Below are 24,259 nucleotides of genomic sequence, written 5' to 3'. Positions count from 1 at the left end.
AGTTTTTCTTTTAAGTCAAATAGTTTTAGTACTTAATTTCACCACCAGCATTAAAATTTAGACATATCCAAGAAGGAAAAACTCTACCTAGAATATGTCATTATTTTAGAAAGTGTGGCTACTTGACTACCAACATGTAAAACCTGAGGACTTGCAGGTGGGTGAGGTCCACTCTTTGGTAGCTCCTCCAGAGAACTGTCAAACGTAAGTTTTCAGAAGTTAAATAAACAAGGCAAAGGAAATATTAATGAAATGTATAGACATTGATACATACTATCTATACTACCTTTTAAATGTACATTGCTTTCATTTGTGGAATACTGCTAGGTTTTTTTTTTAACTTCATATCTGTATAAGGTTAAAACCAAAACCAATACCCCTCACTACCACCAAATACAGGTTGTTCCCCCTCCCCAGTTTTTTAATATGGCTACTTCCATGTGATAAGACTATGATTACAGGGGAAGAAAAGTAGATAGGAATTCCCATACACTATGTATTTTGCATGCCTCAGAGAAATTTAGGCTCCAAGAAATTAAGTTGTCTAATGTCATATACCTAGTAAAAAGTCAGATGGAATTTGTACCATTTCTACTACAAACTGCTTTCCAGCATCTTGTGGGGCAGCTGCCTGAATAGTGTACTACAAAAAAGCAACTAGGAATTTCCTTTCAAGTCAGAATGTTGAGTTTTCAGATCTGAAATTATTTGGATGTTGTTTATATTGATGTAAATAAGTATTTTATCCAGTTACACAACAAATGTTTGCCTGCAATGGTATTACTTTATTTTTTATCAATATAGAAAATATAGTTATAAAGAACTATCAATGTCTACATTATTATTATTATATAAATGAGAATAAGTAAGAGCAGGAAGTTGAACTTGAGTCTACTAACACATCCATAAACTATGCTGACTGGAAAAATGAGTGCTAGTTGAGAATAAAATGCACCTAACTCATCAAATACCTTCGAAAGCCAGATTTCCAAACAAACACACCTGGGAGATTTCCCATGTGTTACACACTTAATACCTGTTATTAAAATATGTATTTTATAGCAGGTAAAGCAGGAAAACAAAATTTTCTTCAGTATTTTCACTCTCTCACAAAGCAAACATTCATATTGCTAAGCTGAGAGTAAAATATACCAGGGTCAAAAGTCTAAACTTTGGGGCTTCATTGGCATTGCAAAGCTATTTATTTTAGCCAAGGAAACATCTAATCATCTGGAAAAATGAGTATCTTCCACTGGCATCCTGACAATATATATGGTGACTGTGTTCACGTGCAGCTATAACTTCCCTTCTGGGAAATCGAATCAACTAAACTGCAGATGGAAATTTCTGGTACTCTTAATCACAAGCTAAATTCATTGATTGATTTCAATAGCTTTGTTGTCTACAGCAGTCGAAAAGGATCTGAGCCTGCTAATTCTACATGCATTACAGATGGCATCTTGAAGAGAATTTAAAATCAGCAAGCAAGGGCACCCTTGCTCTGCACAGAGGGAAGCAGGGAGGACTGTCAGAGGTTAAGAGAAGATCATGAAGTAAATTATCAAATGTGGCAAAACCACCCAAAATGAGGTTTAGTTTTTGTGAGAGCAAAGAAACAGGACAAAGAAATCATTTTTCTTGGAGCTTTCCACTTTACTAAAGCAAGGAAAAGGGGAAACAAAAAGTGAGATTTCTGAAAGAACTGGAACTTATTATTTGTGTTGGGATAAGAGTTTACTCTTGGTTGATATATCCGATCTTCTTCACACCTTTCAAACTCTGCCTTAACTCTGATATGCTGCTCTGCTGTTGCATTCCCCGGTGGTTTTACCATCATTAAATGTCCAGTCTTGATATTATGTGAAGTCTTCAGTTACCTATATTATTTATTGATCTTTTTAGAGAAAATGTAATATGGGGTCTAATGACAAAGAATAAGCATATACTACGCCCACTTAAGGTTACAATACAATATAAATATTTTAAGGTATAATGTCAACTTAAACATCACTTGGAATAATACTCTGATAAAGCCTGACTCCCTCAATAACTTACAAGGTACTTTCCACTTAATCTCCATCACCAGTTGCTCCACTGGACCATTCCTATAAGTGATTTCAGTGATTTCTAGCAGATAGGAATAGCTTCTTCTATGGGGCAAAAATCTACCATTTTGTAGTACATATTAACATAATCCTAATGTTATGAAAAGAATTTATACATTATAAAGGTATTTTTTTCAAATGCAGGATAAAAGGATGCATTATTCAATAAATAGTGTTCAGTCAATCTGTTACCTATTTGAAAATATAAATGAATCTGTATGAATGCCTACTGTTCAATAGCCACCCACTGTAAGTCCTTGGAGAAATCAAATGCCTTAACAAAGTCACCACAGCAGCTCATGCGACACAGAGAATGTAGAGAACAAAAGCCAAGAGCCACATGCCCTTTAACTAAATATTCTGGATCATATATCCTGAGCTCTGCCATTCAATTACACACTGCATTCACTCATTCATTCAATAATAAAATATTTGAATTGCTACTTCATGCCAAGCATCCTCACATATTCTATTGCCCATTTTAATCTTCTGCCCTCACGAAACTTATATTCTAGTGTCCACTTTCTTCAAATAGATCACAAGAATCAGCCCAATCATAGTTTCCATCCCATTCTCCCACCACAACCAAAAGTAAAATCCCCTTGGGTCATCCATCATCTCCTGGACCTATTTCTTTACTGTTTTATGTATCTCCTAACCTGATCAATTTCCCATCCCTCTTAGCCCACAAAAAGCACCTACCATTCTACATCTTCCTTGCAGTACCTTCAAACAGAGGTTCCTTTTCTCTCATATCCCATATGTTTATAAACCTGGAGGTGATACAAGGTCCTCCTTGTTACCGTTTCTAACATTGTGAGTCACCTTTGATCCTCAAAAACCTCAAGACCCTTGAGCCTCATGTCATCAGACTATCCCATCCACTACCTACTCATGCATTTTCTTGCCTCTTCCTCACCCACTATTTGTTTTAGCCCCTGGCTCCTGCCTCTCTCTTCTACTCCATTCCAAGAATCTATCTTGATGACTTTGATATTATCATATTGAGTCACTGAATAACGTAATTGCTAAATTTTTGACTTCTTCACCTCAATAAAAATTCCTAAGGTTGTCTTAGTCTGGACTCCCTCAGCCATGCACTCCAGCACTCATGACCTTTACTTTCTTATCAACAAGTATAACATGACTAAGATCTGGATTTTAAGAAATGTCTTCTTTCCTAACTCACTCCTCTGCCTCTTGATTCTATTAGTTTTACTACAGTGAACTTTTACCAATTTTTTTGACTCTTACGAACTGAATTCTTACCAAATTCACTGACTCAGCAATGCCCCATTATCTACCCCACAACACCCCGATATTTCCACATTCCTGTCAGTTCTCCCCCTAAACTACAAATCCATCCAATTCTCCACATTTCCGTTACCACCTTCAAGGCATAAACCACTCTCTTGTCTGAACTAAGGAAATAAATATAACTAGTTTCCTGCTCTCATGATTTCTCCCTTACAATCAATTTCCCATAGTACTCAGAGTGATTTTTTAAAAACAGTCACCAGGTATTACTCCCACGATTAAAACCCTATATTTGGCTTCCTATTGAATGGGTACTGGAATCTGAATCCCTTAACACAACCTATAGAGCAATTTTTGGATTTATTTATTATATATATCATTATATAAAACATGAATAAAGACCACTGCTGATCTATGAGGGCTGAGACTAAGGAAGAATATTTGGGGAAGAGGAGATGTAGCTATTAATTTAGGTTGAGGAGCTAGCCCTCAATAAAGCTACAATCAATTACTCATATAACTGCCTCTGATTAAATGCAGCTTAATTATCCCATGATTTTTCAGTTAGTTTTCTTCAGATTATTTATGCAATTGTCAAAGATTAATGCCAAGGATTAAATATAATATATGGCACATGACATTTGACTAGTACAGAATAGAACTATATTGCTTGTCTTATAATTTTAGGAGTCATGTAACACAATTAACTCATATTGGGTTTATTTTCTTTTAAAATCCCTAATTTTATATTTGTTTTTGTTAGTCTTATCCCGACCACCAAATATGCCCTACAAGAGTAAGAATGATTTGATATAAACTGCACATAACCATATTAAATTTTTTTTCTTTCTTCCTCTTTCTCTTGCTATTTTTTAAAATAGACTTGGTCCATTTTCCTAGTCTTCCAATATACTTCCAGCTATGCAACATGTATGCTATTCCTCCATGCTTCATGACACACACGAGTGTAGGCAGTCGGCTCCAGGGGCCCTCATCCAAGTCACTGACTGACCCTTTAAACAACATCCTGTGGTTAAATTTCTTCAACCTGTTATGAATCTACAGTTAGTCATTAGCTTCATATCGTTTTTAAATTCAGTGAGACCTTAAGGGTCTTTCTTTGATTACTTAAAATTAACACTTCCCCCAATCTATCCAAATGTGTTAAGTTGGATGTGATTTGTTTCTTGAGAGCAACTTAATTCTGCATCTTACCTTAGTGCTCTCAAGCCTTGCTTTTAAGAGTACTTTCTAAACTTCCTCCAGGTGATCTCAAGGTCAAACCAGTTTATGGTATAGAAGTTAACCTTTTTCTTTTTTGGAAATCAATACTATATTTACCTGTTCCTGTTCTTCTATTTTCTTTCCCATTCTCCAGGATTTTTTTTAAATGCACATAATACTACTCAGCAAATCTTATTTGTAAGTCCTCTAAATTCCTGAACTATAAATCATTGAGAAAAAGATACCACAGAGAGTTCATTTCAACACACTCTAACGGATACTACAATTCTCTCCAGAATGTAAAAAAAACAATGCTTTTTATAGTTTTGGGTGATTTTTATTTGCTTACTTATTATCTTTCAACAATAAACATTTATTAATTTCATAACTTTATCACTTTATTACTTTTTTATCTCTTGAATTAATATTGTCTGGTTGTTTTATTTTTCACATTTAAGTATTTTTTTGTACGTGTAGATGTACATTTTCTAACATTCATGTGATACTGCTTCAATATACCTGGTAATATTAGTGCAAAGAGATTTGCTGTTTTTAACATTTGATTCCACTGCTGTAACCAAGAGATCAGTTTGAGTCTACCAAGTCTAAAAGCGCTGCTTCTTTATATCAAAATCTCAAATTCACCCAATCAACCTGTGATATACATTGAGGCCATGAAAATCTTTCATAAATTTTCTCAAACATTTTTTTTCTTCTGAACTACTTAGGAGATTGGGATAAAGAATTAAAGTATGTAAAGACAAATGCGTAAGTGTTACCTTAGCTTTAACAAAGTCTCTGGTCAAAGAAATAAATACAGACACTTCAGAATTAATTAATTTGTTACATCTGGGAGATAAACACCTATCAGTAAAGTTGGACACAGAAGCAGCACCCAACATATACTTGTCAAAAGATATAAAAATAGAGAAATACAAAAGCGGAGACAAGGAAGCTGAGAATGCTTTTAAGATTAATGTAATTTGAAAATAGTCCATTAATTTGACTAAGAAAGGAAAATTAAAATGTCTAAACATTCATACCTGTCATAGGTTTTATACTATATTATGTAATATAATTTCAATTTTCTCTTGTAAAAAATCATACCATCACCATAAGTAATCTGCACATAACATAGAAAAACTTGGGCTTCTGAAACTTCCAATGTGACTGAAACATGTAAAATTGAATAGTGACAAAGGTAGAAAATTAAGCCTTCCGTTGTGGTAAAAAAAAAAACCCTGCCTATTATCAATGCTTCTGATTAATTTTTTTTAAAGTTGTGATTTCTTTTTTCTTCAATCTTTTTATTTTAAATTTTTAATTGCTGTGGATATAGCACAGAAACTTGGCACTCCAGATTATTTATAGCCCATCCAATTAGTGTTTTTTTTTTTAATCCTCACCTGAGGACATTTTTTTTTTACTGATTTTTAGAGAGAGAAAAACATCTATGCAACAGAGGAACATCAATTGGTTGCATTCTTGTATGCACCCTGACTGGGGATCAAACCCACAATCTGGTTATGTGCCCTGACTGGGAAACAAACCTGTGTCCTTTTGATCTGCTGGATGGTGCTCCAACCAACTGAGGCACACCAGTGAGGGCTAAGTTGTGATTTCTTTTGGAGTTACAAAAAGTAAACTGCAGGAGATGTCTCCAACATTGAGTTTTAGTCAAGAAGGCAAGTTTCTTTTATTTTCTGTTTTAACTCAATAAAATAATGTTGTCGTGTTATTTACCTCTCTAGAGGTAAAGTGAAAAGAATTTATCCAAACAGCATTACAAGAGAAGTGTTGTTGATGTGATAAAACTTCTAAGGAACTTAGTGTAAATTCTGAACTAGTCAAGTTTTGCAGAGGAGAATAAGGATCACTGCAGTGATGGCAGGTTCTATGGCTTGTAGATACCGGGGTTGGGGTAGAGAATCATAGGATCTGGGGTGTCTAGCAAATGAGATGGCATATTTAGAATGATTATTCAACAGATTTTTATGAAAAATATTTAGAAGGGGTAGTACTCCCAGTTCAATTTGAGAAAAACCCAAGTATTTCCACAACTAAACAGAGAATTAAACAACTGCTCTGTGAAAAATATATATATATATAGTAAAAAGGAATTTTGCTTCTTGCTTCAATAATTTTAGTTACTATTCATAAACAAAGTGTAGTAATTACTTATGCTCAATAGATGGCGACCTCTACATTATAGTCACTAAACTATCATTTGCATAAAATAGTGTAATCCACCAGAAGAAAATGAAAGGTAAATTACAAGTATTCCATATTTTGCAATAGACAAAATTATTGCTTGGTTTTATACCAGTTTTTATTTTGGCTTGTGGTATTTCTTCCAGGTTGGGGAACATACTGTGCAGGAATGTATATGATGGTATCAACTACAAAATCCTATCTAACTCATACCATTTTTATTTTTTAAAATTAGGCTATGCTGTGGAAACATGGTGTTCTATGTTTCGAGGTAAATTCAATTGTTAAATTCTTACCTCATGAAAATATGTAAGATTATGAGACTAGGGAATGATTTCTGATTTCTTTGCATAGCTTATGAAGGATAGTAATTTTAGGTAATTTGGTCAAATGAATGAGTCTTAATAAGGATATGCAATTAGAGTCCAGTATATTCATGAAACACAGCAGTAACAAAGACATGGCACAGGTCAGCAAACTGTGTGTCTCCATTAATCTAGTCTATATGGGTTCTGTGCTATCTGTGACAGGCTAAAAAGTTTTATAAACTTGCTGTAAAAAGAATGTTTTGAGATATTTATGAAGTTTCTGCTTTCTAAATTTTCAGTGAATGTGCAAAAGTAATAGGTTTCTGTTAAAGAAGTCACTTAAGATCTGTTCTGACCGCCTTCAGCTAGAAATCATGCAAACACTATGTAGAGCTATGGGACAGCATATAGGAGGGTATTTTTTCCCCATTACTGTTTCAGTTTTGTGTAATGTAACAGGAGTTTGAACCGTTTTCCCACTAAGTGGAAAAGCAGTCACACCTCCTTTGATGAGTACTTTAAGTCTTTGAAAACTGCAATTCCATACCATTTATTATTACTGGCAATTCTTAATTAGAAGATGTGAAAAATAATCAGAACCTACAATCCTTGAACAAGAGAGGTAAAAAACTGATAAATAGTATGTTTTCATCATGATAGTTTAATTTTTTTGCTAAACTAAAATACTACTATATATTAATATAGACTTATATTTAAGCATGAAAATTTTAATCTGCTTATTAGACATTTTATATTTAGTAAAATATATTAAAAGGGTGAGATTGAGAAAACCACCATTTAATTTAGAATAAATTGTATGGTGCCTGACAATGTATTTTAAGCATATGTTTTTAAAAGAATTATCTTTCAATGATATTTTCTATGGCCTCCCATAATTCTCTATGCTGGTAAGCCACATATTGTTAACCAGCTTTCCATTATTAGTAGGTTACTAATAATATGGCTGTGGCTTCTTTTTAGTCAATGTTGTAGATTACACTCTTAACTTCAAACATATTCTGAGAAATGATAAAATTATCCGTATTGGTTTTTCCAATCAGAGCACTAAGTTTCTCATCTACCTGTTTCTAAAATTGGTCATGTGTTGTCTCCTCACAGGAGTCACTGAGTATTCATGTTGAAAAAGACCAAAAACACAGAGAAAGATGAATTCAAAAACAAATTTTCATTTAATTTTTTTTAAAGTCTTCCACGAGTATTTAACAGATATCATCAGGAGAAATGTGTCAACTTTTGCCAATTAGATTTCACAACACAACAACAATTCTCCTTTTAAACTTGGGCATTGCTCTATTTCCCTTTCAGTGTAGTATTAATGTGTTGGCATTTTAATGAAAATTTGACCTTAATATTGAATTTATATTCAATTAAAAGTTGCATACACCCTGGCTGGTTGCAGGTTCTATCTCCAGTCAGGAAACATACAAGAAGAAACCAATGAATGCATAAATAAGTGGAAAAACACGGGTCTCTCTCTCTCTCCCCTGCCCCACACCCCCCACCCCCTTAAAATCAATCATTTTAAAAATTGCATATAGCAATACTATAAACAGTTTCCTTAAAATTCAACAATTATGAGATTGGAGAAATATGCAATTATATACAACTAGGAACCACTTTTTAGTGCTTGTTAGTACCCAATATGGTGGGATCCTAAAACTCTTGTGTTCAAAGAGCTTACACTCTAGTTAGGGAGATGACACTAGGAGACCAATACCTGTCATCCAAAGGAGAAAAAATGGCACCCCAGCAGAGGCAACAACAATGCTTCCAACTGGGTCCAGGTCAGTGATTCTACTTAAGAAATGCTTTTTAAAAGTGCTAATTTGTCAAACTGAGTATTAGTACAGAAAGGCAGCTGGTATACATTATGGACTGAATTGTGTACCCCCTGTCCCAATCCATATGTTGAAAGCCTAACCCCCAGTGTGACAGTATTTTGAGAGCAGACCTCTAAGGAAACAGTTAAGGGTAAGTTAGGTCATAACAGCAGGCCTCTAATCCAGTACGACTGTGTCCTTGTAAGAAAAGGAAGAGACACCAGAGCTCTTCTGTGTGCACAGAGGAAAGGCCACGTGAGGGTACAGCGAGAGAAGGTAGCCATCTGAAAGCCAGACAGGCCTCACCAGAAAGCAGTCCTGTGAATATCTGAATCTTGGCCTCCTAACTTCTGGAACTGTGAGAAAATAAATCTCTTGTTTAAGCCACCGAGTCTGTGGTATCTTATTATTGCAGCCTGAGCTAATATTTCAAATTTAGGAAGTAGTTCACTAGAAATGAATCTTACAATTGAATTACTTTCTAATTGAATTTGTAATTTTATATATTTGTGTGTGTATATATATATATATGTTTATAGTATATTTATATATACAGCTCTAATAAATTTCCATTTATGTACATGAATTTATATACTGAATATACAAAGTTTTACTTACATAACTACAGCTGCATCCAGAAAGGAATACCATGACCATCAGAATGCCTTTTCCTTCCAACTTTATTATACTAAGACTCTAAGCTTCAAAAAGTTCACACTCTCATTGGAGATTTAGGACATAGAGACATATATCCATAATAGAAATTAGAAAAGGAGGTGCCAAAAAAGGGGTAAAAGTAATAAAGTATGTTACTTCAGGAGTGAAAATAGTATTTCTGCTGTGGAGGGTGGTGCGCTTGCTGTGCCTGAGTATGTGGTTGGAGTTTTAGGAAGGGATAAGGAAACCTTGGGAAAGGGAGCATTTGCACTCAGAGCCATTCTCAGTGGCACAGCACTAGCATTTCGGGAAGCAAGATGCTTCCATCTGTGAACTTACTCAGAGCATTCCATTTGGCATCCTTAGTCCCCAGGAGCACGCTCCTGGCCTTGTAGTATCTGTATTATCACCCTATATATTCCCAAAGGCTACTCAGCAGCAGCATCTCTTTCAGGACAGAACCAGAGGTAAACTTTTAAGGATGTGAAGAAAACAGCAGAGGTGCTCAAATAAAATTTATTAAGTGACTGATTAAATGACTAATACAGTTGATTCTAAAATGCTCCATATGTAAAATTATAACACATAAAATCATATTTTATTAAGTGCTGCTTACCAGTTACAAGTGTTTATTACATTTACTCAGAGTAAATCCTAATTTTCTATTTGAAAGCTTCTCATTTCACAGATTCATTCATATAGCCCTAACTATATTTGATTTCTGAATATCTTTACCTGAATACCTTTACCTATTCTTTACTCCAGGATACTTTTGATACAATGAACAAATATCCATCCTCTCCTTTTGACTTTGATACACCTTTCAGGCTGACTTACCTGGTATCTCTCACTTTAATGATTTAGGTAACAGCAGTACCTAAATGCTGTTTGTGATCTGAGTTGAAGATATAAGGAGAAGGGACAGGTGACAAAGAAAGAGTGAATGATGACAAGATGAAGACAAGAACCACACTGAAGAGAACTCATACAACAGAGGTCCAAGTAGGGATCTAAAAGATTATGATTCTGTTTCTTAGATTCCACATGAGTGAGATCATATGGTACTTGTCTTTCTCTGACTGGCTTATTTCACTTAGCATGACAGTCTCCAGGTCCATCCATAAAGCCACAGAGGGTAAACTTTCCTTCTTTTTATGGCTGAGTAATATTCCATTGTGTAAATGTACCACAAAATGATCTAACAAGCAAAATAGAGACAGACTCATAGATAGAGAAGAGGCTAATAGCTGTCAGCGAGCAGGGGCTAGGGGTGTGTGGAGGGACTGAGCAAAAAAGAAAAAACTCAGGCATATGAACAATAGCATGGTGACTGTTGGAGGAGGTAGGGTGGAGAGATGAGGTGGGGAGAGGTAGAAGAGGGTAAAGGAGGGATAAATGGTGATGAACAGAGACTTGACTTGGGGTGGTAAACACATGATACAGTGTACATATGATGTGTTGTAGAGCTGTGCACCTGAAATGTATGTAATTTTGTTAACCAGTGTCACCCCAATAAATTCAATAAAGATTAAAACAAAAAGTTTTTAAAAGATTATGATTCTGTTGCAGATCAGGTTCTCCAGAAAGCAAACGCCAAGACAGAGTTTAGCATGTAGGGTGCTTATTAATAAGTACCTCTAAGATCAACACCTATGGAAGGGGAAAAGAAAGGAAGTGTGGGATCGAGAATGGCCCTTCTAATTTGTCCCTTCCTGGGATGCAATGACCAGTTTTCACCTTCTCTGCCCTCCAAACAGGTCCACGCTTCTGGACAGCCGCAGGGAGGCAGCAATACTGCAGCAGCACTGTTGGCAGTGGAGGTGCTATGTGAAGGTGCTGACTCCTGCTCTCTTACCCCCTCTAAAACCAGCAACAGTGGCATCACAGCCTCTACTGAGGCACGATCTGGGTGGGCATCACAGTGCCTACTACTGATTCTAACTTCATATTTTAAAGTGGAAACTCTGGGGCAAAAAGGAGTCAGTCAGTTATAAACCTGAGTATAAAACCCAGAATTTACCATTCCATGTTTTTTACTATTGTAACCAGAAAAATGTAAAATAAAATGTGGATGTCTACTTTGGGAAGAATGAGCAAGGAAATATTTACTTGGTTTAAGGAATATTCTTTAATGGGATAAACAAAAGTAATGAATCCAGACATCTAGGAAAGTTTACAAAGAGAGTACTAAATGGTCAAATGCATCACTAAATTATAAATAGGGCATTATATATCAAATTTCTATACATGAACATTTTGTTTTTGAATGGCTCTGTGTTTCCTACCTGTATGTTACCAACATGCATTGTGTTAAATGTCTGCTTTTTCTAGGTTTTCAATAAGCCTGAATGGGAAAGGCATTAAATTGATAACTATGCTAGGTGCTGAGACTAACTAGGTGAGTGTTTATTTAGTAAATTGATTAATCTGCTTGGTTCCTCATTTTCTAATTTTATTCGAAAGTGGTTAGATATGATAATAAGACAATTTCCCATTTAAAATGCCATGTTAGTAATGAGAATATAGGTTCTTTGCCTATGTGCATAAATATTATGTTTTTATACCATGCTTCCCTTCATACACTGCTTTTGGGGCACACTGTGCCTTCGGTTCTGTGCTTGCCATGTTCCTTCCCACCTCAGGATTTCCACACTGCTTTTCTTCGTCTTGAACACCGACCTCCAGGTATCACGTGACTGACCCCTTTCCTCTCTCAGGTGATGGCACTAAGGGGATCTCCTCAGAGGTCTACACTAAGTACTCTACTCCCTCCCTGCCTTAGCCAAATTTCCTTTATGTTAACTTATGTTATCTTGGTAACATAATTGTCTCATATCATCTTGTTTATAATATTTATCTGTTATTCATTATTGAATCCCTAGCACATGTCAGTGCCTGGTATTTAAATATTCAATAATTATTCATGTGAAAAAAATGAATGCAGGCAATGAATGTTTGTGATTTATATGATTTTAAATACACATCAGAAACACAACAATTGCAATATTATTTGTCTGAAGGAAATAAATTTATTCTATATGTCTAAATTTGAATTTTAAAAGGGACTGCTTTTGCTACTATCTTAATATCAATTTTTTTAACAAGCTAAGGTATTCTATATCTGAATCTTCCTAAAGGACATGATGATGTACAAAATGAGTATATTTTCCACAAATAATGTATTTGTGGATGCATTCTGTTTCCACAAACATGTATTCTTTGAGGTAACAAAACTACAGACTGTGTGGGAGACACTCCATCTTCTGACTGCTAAAGCGTTTTAAGAAAAAAATGTTGAAAATTCTTAAGAATAACTTTCCAATTTTACATTAAAAACAAGCCTACATTAAAGAAAGTCTGTATAAGAGAGACAAACAAAAACAAGCTATAAATTAAGTCGCTAGACTTACAATAATATTTTTGCAAGAAGCTTTTATAATTTTTGGCTAGCTTGTAAGCTGGGAATATAAAATGTCCCAGGAGATTAAGTAAGTTTAGGAATTCAACCTCTGACAGGGTCAAATGGAATGTCCTTTGTGATCCTGGCTAAACATTTACCCAAATGCTCAATATGGACCATTACATTTATCTAAGTTTATACATTCAGTGCAACATGAAATACTTTATTTTCAACTAGACAAAGTATTAAATTCTTATTTTCACCTGCACCTATTTCAAGTTATAAAGTTCTATACACAATTCTCTTGTCTTGATTAAGAAAAAGTTCTTTTATTTACCTAAAATTCTCTAATAGTTCCTCCTCTCAACTCCGTAGTTATTCTAGAAATATGGTTCTTGGTAGAAAATACCATATTCACTCTACCCACACAATTAATTTTCATGAGGTTTTGATTCTATCTTCTTTCAAACATTATCTTTTGAGATCAAAAAGAAATTATTAAGTACAGGAAAGCCTATACCTAATTTATTGTACAGGCCAGAGACACAGTTTAAGTTGTACCGATGTCAGGATAATAAATGATACAGGATCATTACTGCACTATCTAAAGAACTGATGAAGTAAAAGAAAGACATTTTAATATCTTATGAAGTAGAGTGGAAATGAGCGTAGATAAATCCTAGAATTATTTCTCAAATGCATTGGCATGCCACATTTTAAATAGTAATCACTAACTGCAATTAATGTTAATTTCTCCAAATAATCAGGCAGTTGTCCCAGTCAATGATAAAAAGTATATGGGAAAATTAAAATAGAACCTTTAATGCAGGTAAGATCTTTCAGTAATCATTTTCACACAAAGACTAATTCTAGGTTGTGCCATTGTCTAATTCAGTAGTCCCCAACCTTTCTGGCACCAGGGACTGGTTTTGTGGAAGACCATTTCTCCATGGACCAGAGTAGGGGTGGGGGGTGGGAGGATGGTTTCGGGATGATTCAAACGATATTACACTCAAGCTCACCTCCTCCTCTGGGGCCTGGTTGGAGGCCTCCGTCTAACTGATCTGATATGTTACGTAAGATGTTATGCTAACTCATGTAACAACTGGGGGGGGATTAAATATATGGGCCTTTGTCATATTCCACACTCACATTTTAGTCACCTCAAGAATTAAAAAGGTTTCCAAAATGAAAGGTCAAGATAATATTTATTTTATACAAGTAATACTGTAACAAATCTTGGATAGCACTGGTACTAGGTTCAAGGAAACAGAAAACAAGGTACAAAGCTAAGTTAAAGGCAGCTTTATTACAATACTTTTCCAAACCTCAAAATGCATTTATTATTGCATTTATATCTAATATATAATACATTATATTACAAGACAGAAAGCATTTCTGGTCAGATATTTAGCTGAATGTATTTCCCAAAAGAGCACTTCCTAGGAATAGCAGCAATGCACAACAGTTTAAATGTTTCTCTGATGTTGCATAAAGCATCATTCATATTGCATTTTTTTATGTTTATTCCTTTGATTTAAAAACAAAGCAAATCTATCTTTTCTATATCTTACTAGTTAATGCCTAGAAGTTGTCTATATCCTAGTAACATCTACCAGCTTAGAAATATTTCCTTTGGTAGAAAACTGGGTTTTTTAAATTAACCAAACCAAAACAACAGTGTATTTTTCCCCATCGCAAACAGGGGCAGAATTCTCTTCTTTCCTTTTTAGGAGCCAAATCTAGACTTGTTCCTCTTTATATAGCTATCTTATATAGTATGTGCTTGAAAAGATACCCAAATCTATAATGAACTCTATTCTAATAAAGACTTCTTGTTTTAATTCATAACCCACTCTGAACATTATATAATAACAAAAGTAATCTTGGGAAGTGTAGTACCATAAAGGAAGTATTTTCCAAATTAGATGAGGACATATTTGCTTATCTACCTCTGCTTCAAATGCCCAAACCAATTCAACTTACAAAAAGAACTTTTTCCAACAGTACTACCCTGATAACAATGGAAACAGATGTAAATCTAGTGAACAGATTTAGTCCCTTAATATACTTTCTTGGTTTAACATCTGTGAGCTACCATCTACCATGTTCATCCTCCTTATTGTCATAAAGTCAGAAAATGGTTAGGGAAGTATAGAAAAGGTTCTATTTTTTTTCATAAGGCAAATATTATACAGATTTTGCTATGAAGTTGGAAAAAAAGAAAAAGTGAACAAAAAGGTATGTGCTAGCTGCTTGAGGGGGCAAAACTCATAAATCACTGTACGTTAAGAGCACGTGCTGAAACTTCATGGTGCCAGTCACGTAATTTTGTGTATTTGGGACTAAAGACGTGAAGGGGTATCTTTTCCCTGTGGAAATAAAAAAAAAAAGAGAGAGAAAAGAAAAAAAGAAAAGTGATAGAAGAGTCATAAGACAGAGCACAAAAAGTCATCACACTTCGTTCATCATGCAGAAAACATGCCTTATAAAAGTTTAGTTTCACAGAGCTGTTTTATTTAATAGCAAAAGACTTTAAGGGTAGAGCATACTTAGAAATATAGAAATTAATCTACAGAGCAGTGGCAGTTTTTATGACCAAAATTAAGTGACTACAAGATCACATAAACACATTCAGAGACTATAATGTTAGCAAAGCAACCAAAACATACCCTTCTGCCCACTTATTTCAATATTAAAGAAAATAAACCTTAGACATAAAATCCAGACAATATCTACTAATTATAAAATCTATAAGTTGTTCATATAAGTTCCACAAAAGTCACCAAAATCAAATGCTTAGCTTCTAGTTGCGAAGACAAAATGTCATACCATTACACTTGAAAATGTAAAAAACAAAAACAAACAGAACATTCATGAAAGGAAAGTATTCAATTTACAAAATAAATAAAAATGGACAACTTACTTAGCCTTCTTTGTATTATCAGTTTCGGATTCCTTCACTGAAATATAATAAGTGATATCCAATATTAGCTTGCTTTTTAAACTTTAAAATCACTTAAGCCAGTGATTTTCAACTGGTGCACTGCAAAAAATTTTAAAACATATAATACCTGACTATTTAGTCAGGGGCACTGACATCTTTTCCCTTAGATTGTCTAATAAAAAATAACAACAGCCAGCCCTGGCTGGCTTAGCTCAGTGGATTGAGTGCGGGCTGCAAACCAAAGTGTCGCAGGTTCGACTCCCAGCCAGGGTACATGCCTGGGTTGCAGGCCATAACCCCCAGCAACCTCACATTGATGTTTTTCTCTCTCTCTCTCTATCTCCCTCCCTTCCCTCTCTAAAAATAAATAAATAAAATCTTTAAAAACAAAACAAAACAAAATAACAACAGCCAACACAACAGCCGTCATTGTGAATGAATCAAAATTATACTTTTTTGGTCAGATCAGCAAAAAACATATTTTTTGGTGTGCCACAGAATTTAACAATTAGTTTATGTGTGCCATGAGATGAAAAAGATTGAAAACTGCTGACTCAAGTAATTACATGCACCAATCAGTATCAAATGGTCAAGTTGCACAAAGCCACTAAAAAAAATTCCATTATCATCTTGTCACTGGCTGTATACTACAATCAGTACTACTATTACTACTGCTTCTACACTTTTCGATGTAACTCTCCTGGGCTGGTTTCTTACTTATAATACCCATATTATGTATGGCATAAAATTACTGTTTTCCAATAATTGTCTATCTGTCTAAATGCTACTTCTTTATGGCAAAGAACATTCATCTGTTAGTGTCCCTAGGCATTCACTTACAATGCTCAGTCCCAGTGATCTGGGCCAGGATCCGGAAAGAGCGAGACTGAGTGGTGCCAGTCCTCGGATGCCAGTCTTCAGTATCCTCAATCAGTCTCTTCTTGCTGGCATCACTGTGAGTAGGTATGTGATAAAACTCTGTATTACGCTCCACAATGTGTTTTCTTGGTGGGCTAGAATTAGGAAGGGGTAAAAAAAGATTTATAATTATATTAAGGATAAATACCCTCTGCCAAATTATTTATAATGTATACATTTAATCTTGTGTTCCTTTAATATATTTTGCTTTTGGAAGCATACACAGCCTCATTTTTTTAATAAAGAGTATTCTTCTAAAATACCATAGGCTGTTTTTTAAAAAAATTAGAAAAAAAGGGTGTGTGTATGCTAATATAAAATAATAGTATATACATTCAACAGAAAGGTTACCGTTTAGGTGGGGTTTTCCTTTTTAAGTGACAGAAGAAGGCAGCAGAAGAGATTTCCAACATAAAGAAAAGGAAAAGAAAAGATTAAGAAAAGAAGGAAACAAGGAGAAATTAAAAAGTCCACAGAAGTTAAAATAAAACAATTTTAAATTAAGTACTTGCATTTTTCAACTAATGCCTAACAAAACACAGACAGGAACTACATTCACAATCACTGCCAAATATCGGCATGCTGCTAAAATGTACGAGCTTTCACAAAATTAAATGACTGTGTCTTCAATAGGCCAGGAACCAAGAATGGTTTGGTACAGGCTAAACCAGCAATTCCAAACACAATTTTGAAAAGGAACAGAAGTGTTATTTTCTTGTTTCTCATTCATATGTACTGATAGATATCCTACATCCTTAATAAAATTGCATACAGAAACCAATGAAATATTTATCAAAAGACCAAGATGTAAATCTTGGCTCCATGATTTTCAGATGTGTGCTTTTGGGCCAATTTCCCTAAGCCCCCACTTTTTCGTAAGACAAGAATATCACATACAAAGTCACATTGTTCTAAAGATTATATGAAATAATATATGTGAAAGGGATTTATAAATCATGGAGTTTGATAAGAACATTTATTTTTCTCTTAATAAAGCATAAATATTGGGGAATTTACAAAGTATACTATTTTAACACTTTAACTTAAAATCCAGTGAATGTAATAAATATTCCTTCCATCTCTCCTCCTTCCCCCTGAAATAGGATCAATGCAAACTTTTGGAGGCTAGAGTTTAATTTCACAACAGGAAAAGGAACCTGAGTCTGCACTAGCAGACTATTGGCACAAGATCCAAGTAGGAAAAGTGGTCTAAGAGTATCAGATGTGAGCAGCAACACCTGCTAGGTGTAAGTCCCTGCCAGAAAATCACAGTGCTATCAGAATATTCCACATGCCCATTGTCATTTTCATAGTGCCACTATCAGATCTGTCAGAGTATGGCCAGAAGAGTTTTTGTCCAGTAAAGAACATGATAGAATTAACATTAACACTGTCTTCAGAGTCAGACAAAGAAAAGCTCTGGCACCACATCCTCCACTCAGTGTGTTTTATGCCAGTCATTTAATTTTTCCAACTCTAGATTTTTTCCATCTCAGAGATGGGGACTGCTTCTACTTTAATGGGTTGTTTTGAGGAATGAATAAGATAGATAGTGTACTTAATGTGTTTTCCACAGTAGCTAATAGTATTGGTCTCATAATGTTTTATTTTATTATTACCAGAAAAATTATTTGCCATGCATGTTCTAAGACTATAAGTCATCTGCATATATAAGAAACAGAATCAAAAGTATCTATATGAAAATTAGTAATACTTATTATAATTTTTGGTAAAATTGTAATATTCCAGAAATGAAATATCTAAAACACCTTTTACTAATATTGAACAAAACCTAATCCTTTTTAAAATAGACAAAATTTTTAAAAATGAGAACAGGCACAGATTACTTTGTAAACCACATCTTTGACTGATATAAATTCCTAAGTAGATAATACTTTATCTTATGCAATTACTGGAATAATTTAATTTTAGCCATTAAACTTATAGTTTTATCTTTTGTATAATAAACTTAATTGTTTTAAATTTCTCTATAATTAGTGATTGTAGTTTTACTCTTAAGTGGTGCCAATTTCAGTTATAAGACTGTTTTATAATCTATAAAAGGTTTGGTCAATAAAAATACAAAACAATAGTGTCAAATTAAGACACCAAGAATAATAAAATAACACCACAATAATTTTTAGTTATGACACACTTGCAAAAAATAATAGCACACCCTAGACTCTGTGACATTCATCACAGCAAAGGAATTGTGCTAAAATTATTTGAAGTTTCCAAACATTTACTTAGTGTTTTCTGGCTTTGAAACTCTAGACTCTGATAACTACAATTAGAAAAAGAAATAATCTCAATGATTTTATTCTTAAAAATGTATGCTGGATAGAATATAAAATTAACTAGTAAGAACAAATAATTTACAAGGAAGGTCCAAACTACATCTCTAATGCCAATATACACTGTGTATAATACTTACCTATCCCTAAGGTTTAGCTTATTAAGTTTTTCCACTGCAAAGCTGTGGGTACTCTAAATATATGTACTGATTCACAGGAAGTTCTCTATCATGAAAAACATGTTTCTTGGGTTCCTTAACATATTTGAAAATTCTTGCAATGAGAAGATACTAACAAAATTTGCTGGTAGTGGTAAGTTGAAAGCAAGATAAACAGTTACAGAAGACAATGATGAAAATTATAAGAGGAACTACTAAGTACTTACACGGGGCCAGGGTTACTGAAAGAGAAATAATACACACACACACAAAATGTGATAGAGTAGAGGAGACATTGATGTTCCCAGGATGATGAAAAACAGACAAAGAAGAGACCAAAAAAGAAGAAAAGATAAAAATGAAATAAAGACATTCAAAACAATGAATTTACATGAAGATGTTATACAAACATCATGCTTCAAAATAATCGTGTAAGCACAGACGAAAATGAACAATGTTAGTCAAAACTTTGTTACACTGTTATTATTGGACAATGCTTTATTTTTGTTTGTTTCCAAAATCACTAAAAAATACTTTATATATTAATGTTAGTTCAAATCTCAAGTTACTAATGCCAACAGAGAAAAGTCCATTATTTAAAAAAATGTCTAGGTCTTTAAAATTCTTTTTAGTATGAACTCAAATTCCTATTAAGTTCCTAACAGAAGGCACAGACTAAAATAACTATTATATACAAGATGTAGAAACAAATTACTTTAGAATTATTTTTAAAACCAGAAAATAAGAGAAAAATAACTTACATAAGTAGTATATAGTAATAGCAAGTGTAATCGCACATAAATTATCCTGAAGCATGTATTATGAAGAAATGATTACTTGAGAATTTTCTTATTTTTTAAAATGTAGTGACTTTGATGAAAAATACAGGAAGTACACAGGGTCATAAATAATGGGCTATTATTTAATTTACATACACTCCCCTGTCCATCACTATCACTGCTCATTCACAAGCAAATCCCAGCAAGTTTAGAAGTGATTTGTAGAAACTCTGCATTATCAGTGACCTAATTAACCCAGAGAGGCGTGTCTGATAATAAAGGAACTAGGTTAATAACATCTGAAGAGGGAAAACCTCAAAACATAAATCGCTCACATAGCGTATTAAGTATAAAATCATGAAAACATATAGTTAACCCTTGAACAAAGTGGGGGTTAGGTGTGCTGACCTTCCTGCAGTCGAAAATCCATGTATAACTTTTGATTGCCCAAAAATAGTGTTGTTCCTCGGTATCCTCCAGGGTTCCAGGACCCCCTTGGACATGAGAATCCACAGATCTTCAAGGTCCTTATGCAAAGTGGTATGGAACAATGCATACAGTAGACCCTTCACATCTGTGGTTCCCAACTATGGATCAAAAACACTCTTTTCAATCTGCAGTCAGCTGAGTCCACAGATGCAAAACACAAGGATAAGGAGAGTCGACTGTATATTTATAGAAAAAATTCTGCATATAAGTGATCTGTGCAGTTCAAACCAGTGTTGTCTAAGGGTCAATTGTATATTCATATTCCATTAAGGACAGAGAAAATAAAATATAAACTCTAATTCATTATAACACAGTGAGAAAAACTACCTACCAGGTTTAATACTAAGACTGTGCAGTGTGGCTATATTTCCAAACATCAAAGTTAGTTTCATGAACCCATCAGAAGGCTGTTTCACTGAATGGGAGTGGGTCAGAGTAGCAAGTTGATCTCAATAGTTTACTAATACTTACTCTTCTCTAGCCAAAATGCAAACCATGTCCTCCTATGCCTTGCTGTTTTAAGTAGTAGGAAAATAGTTTTTCAAAATAACCTCTCAACAGAACAGAATTTTAGATACATATTTAAACATTTAGAGTTCAGGGAAGATGTCTATAGTGGGGTGAGGTACAGCAAAATGGAGGGTTGATTGGTTTCAACATAAAGATACCAATTTGAATATGCCAAATATTTTCATGCATGTTAGAAAATTGGCTTAACTGGAACAGCCCATCATATACCACAGTGGCATATGTGCCCATGTGACAGTCAGATGACTTGGCTTTTTACCCTGGCTGTACATTGCCACTTCCCCTCTGTCCTGGGCAAGTTGCAATCTACAGAAAGAAGCCTCTTTTTCCTCAACAGTGAAATGAATTGCAGTTTTTCTTTCAGACTTGTTGCCAGGGGATATGTGTAACATATTGATTTGAAGGCACTCTGAAAACCATACAATACAGGGTTGTTTTTAGGATAGATCCCTCAACTGCCCAATATAAAAAAAGTACTATCAAACCCCACTTAAAGTTATACACATTATGTACTCATATAGCCCCAATTCACTTAATTTAGCCTCAAGTCTATAATCTTTAAATACAAATACGAAGTCAAAGTAACAAATAAGCCCAGTTCACAAACAGGTGATACAGAGGAAGGCACACCAAAATGTGATTTCAAAAAAAAGTAGGCTCCAAGCTTAGCTCTATCACTTACAAGCTGCCTGATTTGAGAAAATTAAGTAACTTCTCAGTATTCAGTTTAAATGAGAATTAAATCACATAATGTATTTAGAAACACCTAGCACAATGCATAGTAATACCCAAAGAATTAATAAATGTGAATCTTAAACTTAAATACATATTTAATCTAAATGCTGAAATTTATTTTTCCAAGTCCCATTTCCCCCTTCACAAGTCAAGCTGTTTCACTGGAATCTAGTAACTAGTCAAAGTCTTTGTGTATAAGAATTTAACTTTAAATAGAGAAGCAATAAATCAGAGTTTGGAATTTTTCTCTAGTACCTTGGTGTGCAATATTCCTTTTGCATATAACATGAAACTATTCAGTCAGTGAGACCACAGCCACACTAGAATATAGTTGCTCTTATAATCCAATAGTTAACGAGTGTGTCTAGGGTAGATATTTCCTATTTCCAGTTCTCTCTGTTGAGTAATGATAAATTTCAGCACAAGCTCAGAAAAGTTATAACTTAATTAAAACAAAACTATTTTAAGTTCTTATCTTCTGTGATTTTAATCTATATTTAAAGTTAGTATTCACCAGTCAGTTTACTGTCAACACCAACAAATACAACGGCAAGGTTTTCAAGTTATACTACAGTTATTTCCAATGTCTATGCCAACTGCCTGTGACATATAATAAGTTGATAATTATCTCTCTTAACTAATTTCAAAGGTATAAATACCTTCTATCATCCAGTGATACACAACTGCACATATAGAGGTCTAAACCTTCCAGCAACATTGTTTGAAAAATCAAAAATGTTATTAGAGACTTTACTTGTAAAACACTTGTTTTGTTATATAAATTTGGAAATTAATTCAGCTTTACATATGCCAATTATTAGTTGTATATTTAAATTTTCTGTTTTGCCTTTACTTTGTCATCTAGCAGTCTAGACTGGTACACATTGCAACACATTCTCCAAAGCATTACCCTTTTTTAAACCATTACACAGCAAATTCCACATACATTTTATAACAGAAGTCAAACACTAATATTTATTACCATAAAGCAATTCACTACCACAGAGCAATGCAAACCACACTTACTGAAAATACTAAATGTAGTTATTCTAAATTATAGCTATTTTGCAAAATTTAACTTAATTTTGCAAAAATTGGTCATTCATGCTGTTTACTCATATATAAATCACCATATTTTCTCTCCAGTAATGTGGATACTAACTTTTTCACTTGTGTTTTCTGCAAAGAGAAAAGCATTTTAAAACATTACTACCATATCATTATATCTTTTATCTTCCAAGGCCAAGTTCTTCAAAATACCACAGAGGAACTGTTAGAAAAAAAAATGCAGCCCAACAAAATTGAAATTAATAGAGAAAGACTTACCTCTTGAAAGCAGTGGCACATTATAATGCAAGGGCATATAGAAAGGGAAAAGGTAAATCATTTAAACTACTTGCTGCAAAATAGCTTCTCTTCCAGTTTGGAATATATAGTGCCATTTTGCTCTACACAGAGTAAGGAGAGTGGTACAAAAGTAGCAAGCCAAGACCAATAATTTTTATATGTTAAAGATTAAAAAATTCTTAAAGTGCCTTGTTCATTATTGTTTATACAGAACAGGATGGCTTACATCATGTTATGAAGAAATATTCTGAAACTATCAACATAATCATAAACCTCATACTATTTGATAGGATGAATAGCTATTTCTCAGTAATAATACACTATTAATAAGCACTTATGTCTTATGTTTACTAATACTAACTAAATTTGGATGGGATGTCTATCAAACTGGCAAATTAACTAGTTACTTTAAATCACTTAAGAATTAAGATCTCTTGCTTTGAGGAAAAAGATAACTCATACATTTTACTTTGTATCCTTTTGAACTCTTAAATTTTTGGCTACTGGCATATATTATCTTTTAACTAAAAAGTCATTAATAGGAAGTAATAACTCTCAACTTTGAAAAATGTTTTCTTCCAGATCTTTTGAAACATCATAAAAATATTGGAAATTTAATAATGATATCATTAGTAAAGTGTCTGACAGTGATTTAAAAAAAAAGTCTGGCACCTGATGCAGGAAATGCATTGATCAATAACACAAAATACCTAATCTTTAAAATGATGCATCACTGACAAGTGTGTGATTTATTTTTTATTTCTCTAATCTAATGTAGTAAGCAAAAGGGCACTGTAAATTTGTTTTAGAATTTCACAGGCACCACACTTTATTTTCAGAGTAATCAAATTTTCACTGTCCTAACATGTGGACATTTGAAATCAAGCTATTTTTAAATACACCCAGTTTTCAAATGCAAAGCAGTAACCTGCTTGTTAATGATGCAAAATACATAATAATGTCTTTCCTCCTGAATCTTGCATACTGCTAGACACCAGGTATATGCTCAATGATCACATGTCAACTGATTAAGAAGTCACCATGAAGGTCCTATAACTATA

General features: G+C 33.9%; 1 protein-coding gene across 8 annotated transcripts in view; it reads right to left on the bottom strand.

Annotated features, from left to right (window-relative positions):
- PDLIM5 (PDZ and LIM domain 5) overlaps window positions 1-24,259 on the bottom strand; it is a 209,258-nt gene that overhangs the window by 54,340 nt on the left and 130,659 nt on the right. For 2 of the 8 annotated variants that reach the window (XM_045820066.1, XM_045820068.1), the window contains exons 6-9: window positions 19,548-19,562; window positions 17,220-17,237; window positions 16,791-16,963; window positions 15,930-15,966 (exon numbers count right to left, since the gene is read on the bottom strand). In XM_045820066.1, the coding sequence (XP_045676022.1) occupies window positions 15,930-15,966; window positions 16,791-16,963; window positions 17,220-17,237; window positions 19,548-19,562 (243 nt within the window). Of the gene's footprint in view, window positions 1-14,293; window positions 15,376-15,929; window positions 15,967-16,790; window positions 16,964-17,219; window positions 17,238-19,547; window positions 19,563-23,013; window positions 23,031-24,259 lie in introns of those variants that run through there. The other 6 variants (XM_045820067.1, XM_045820070.1, XM_045820073.1 and 3 more) reach the window with 5 other exon arrangements.

The sequence above is a fragment of the Phyllostomus hastatus genome, unplaced genomic scaffold, assembly GCF_019186645.2.
Source record: "Phyllostomus hastatus isolate PE091 unplaced genomic scaffold, TTU_PhHast_1.1 phas_scaffold_39, whole genome shotgun sequence".
In the NCBI taxonomy this organism is placed as follows: Eukaryota; Metazoa; Chordata; class Mammalia; order Chiroptera; family Phyllostomidae; genus Phyllostomus; species Phyllostomus hastatus.
This window is presented reverse-complemented; position numbering and strand designations above follow the sequence as displayed.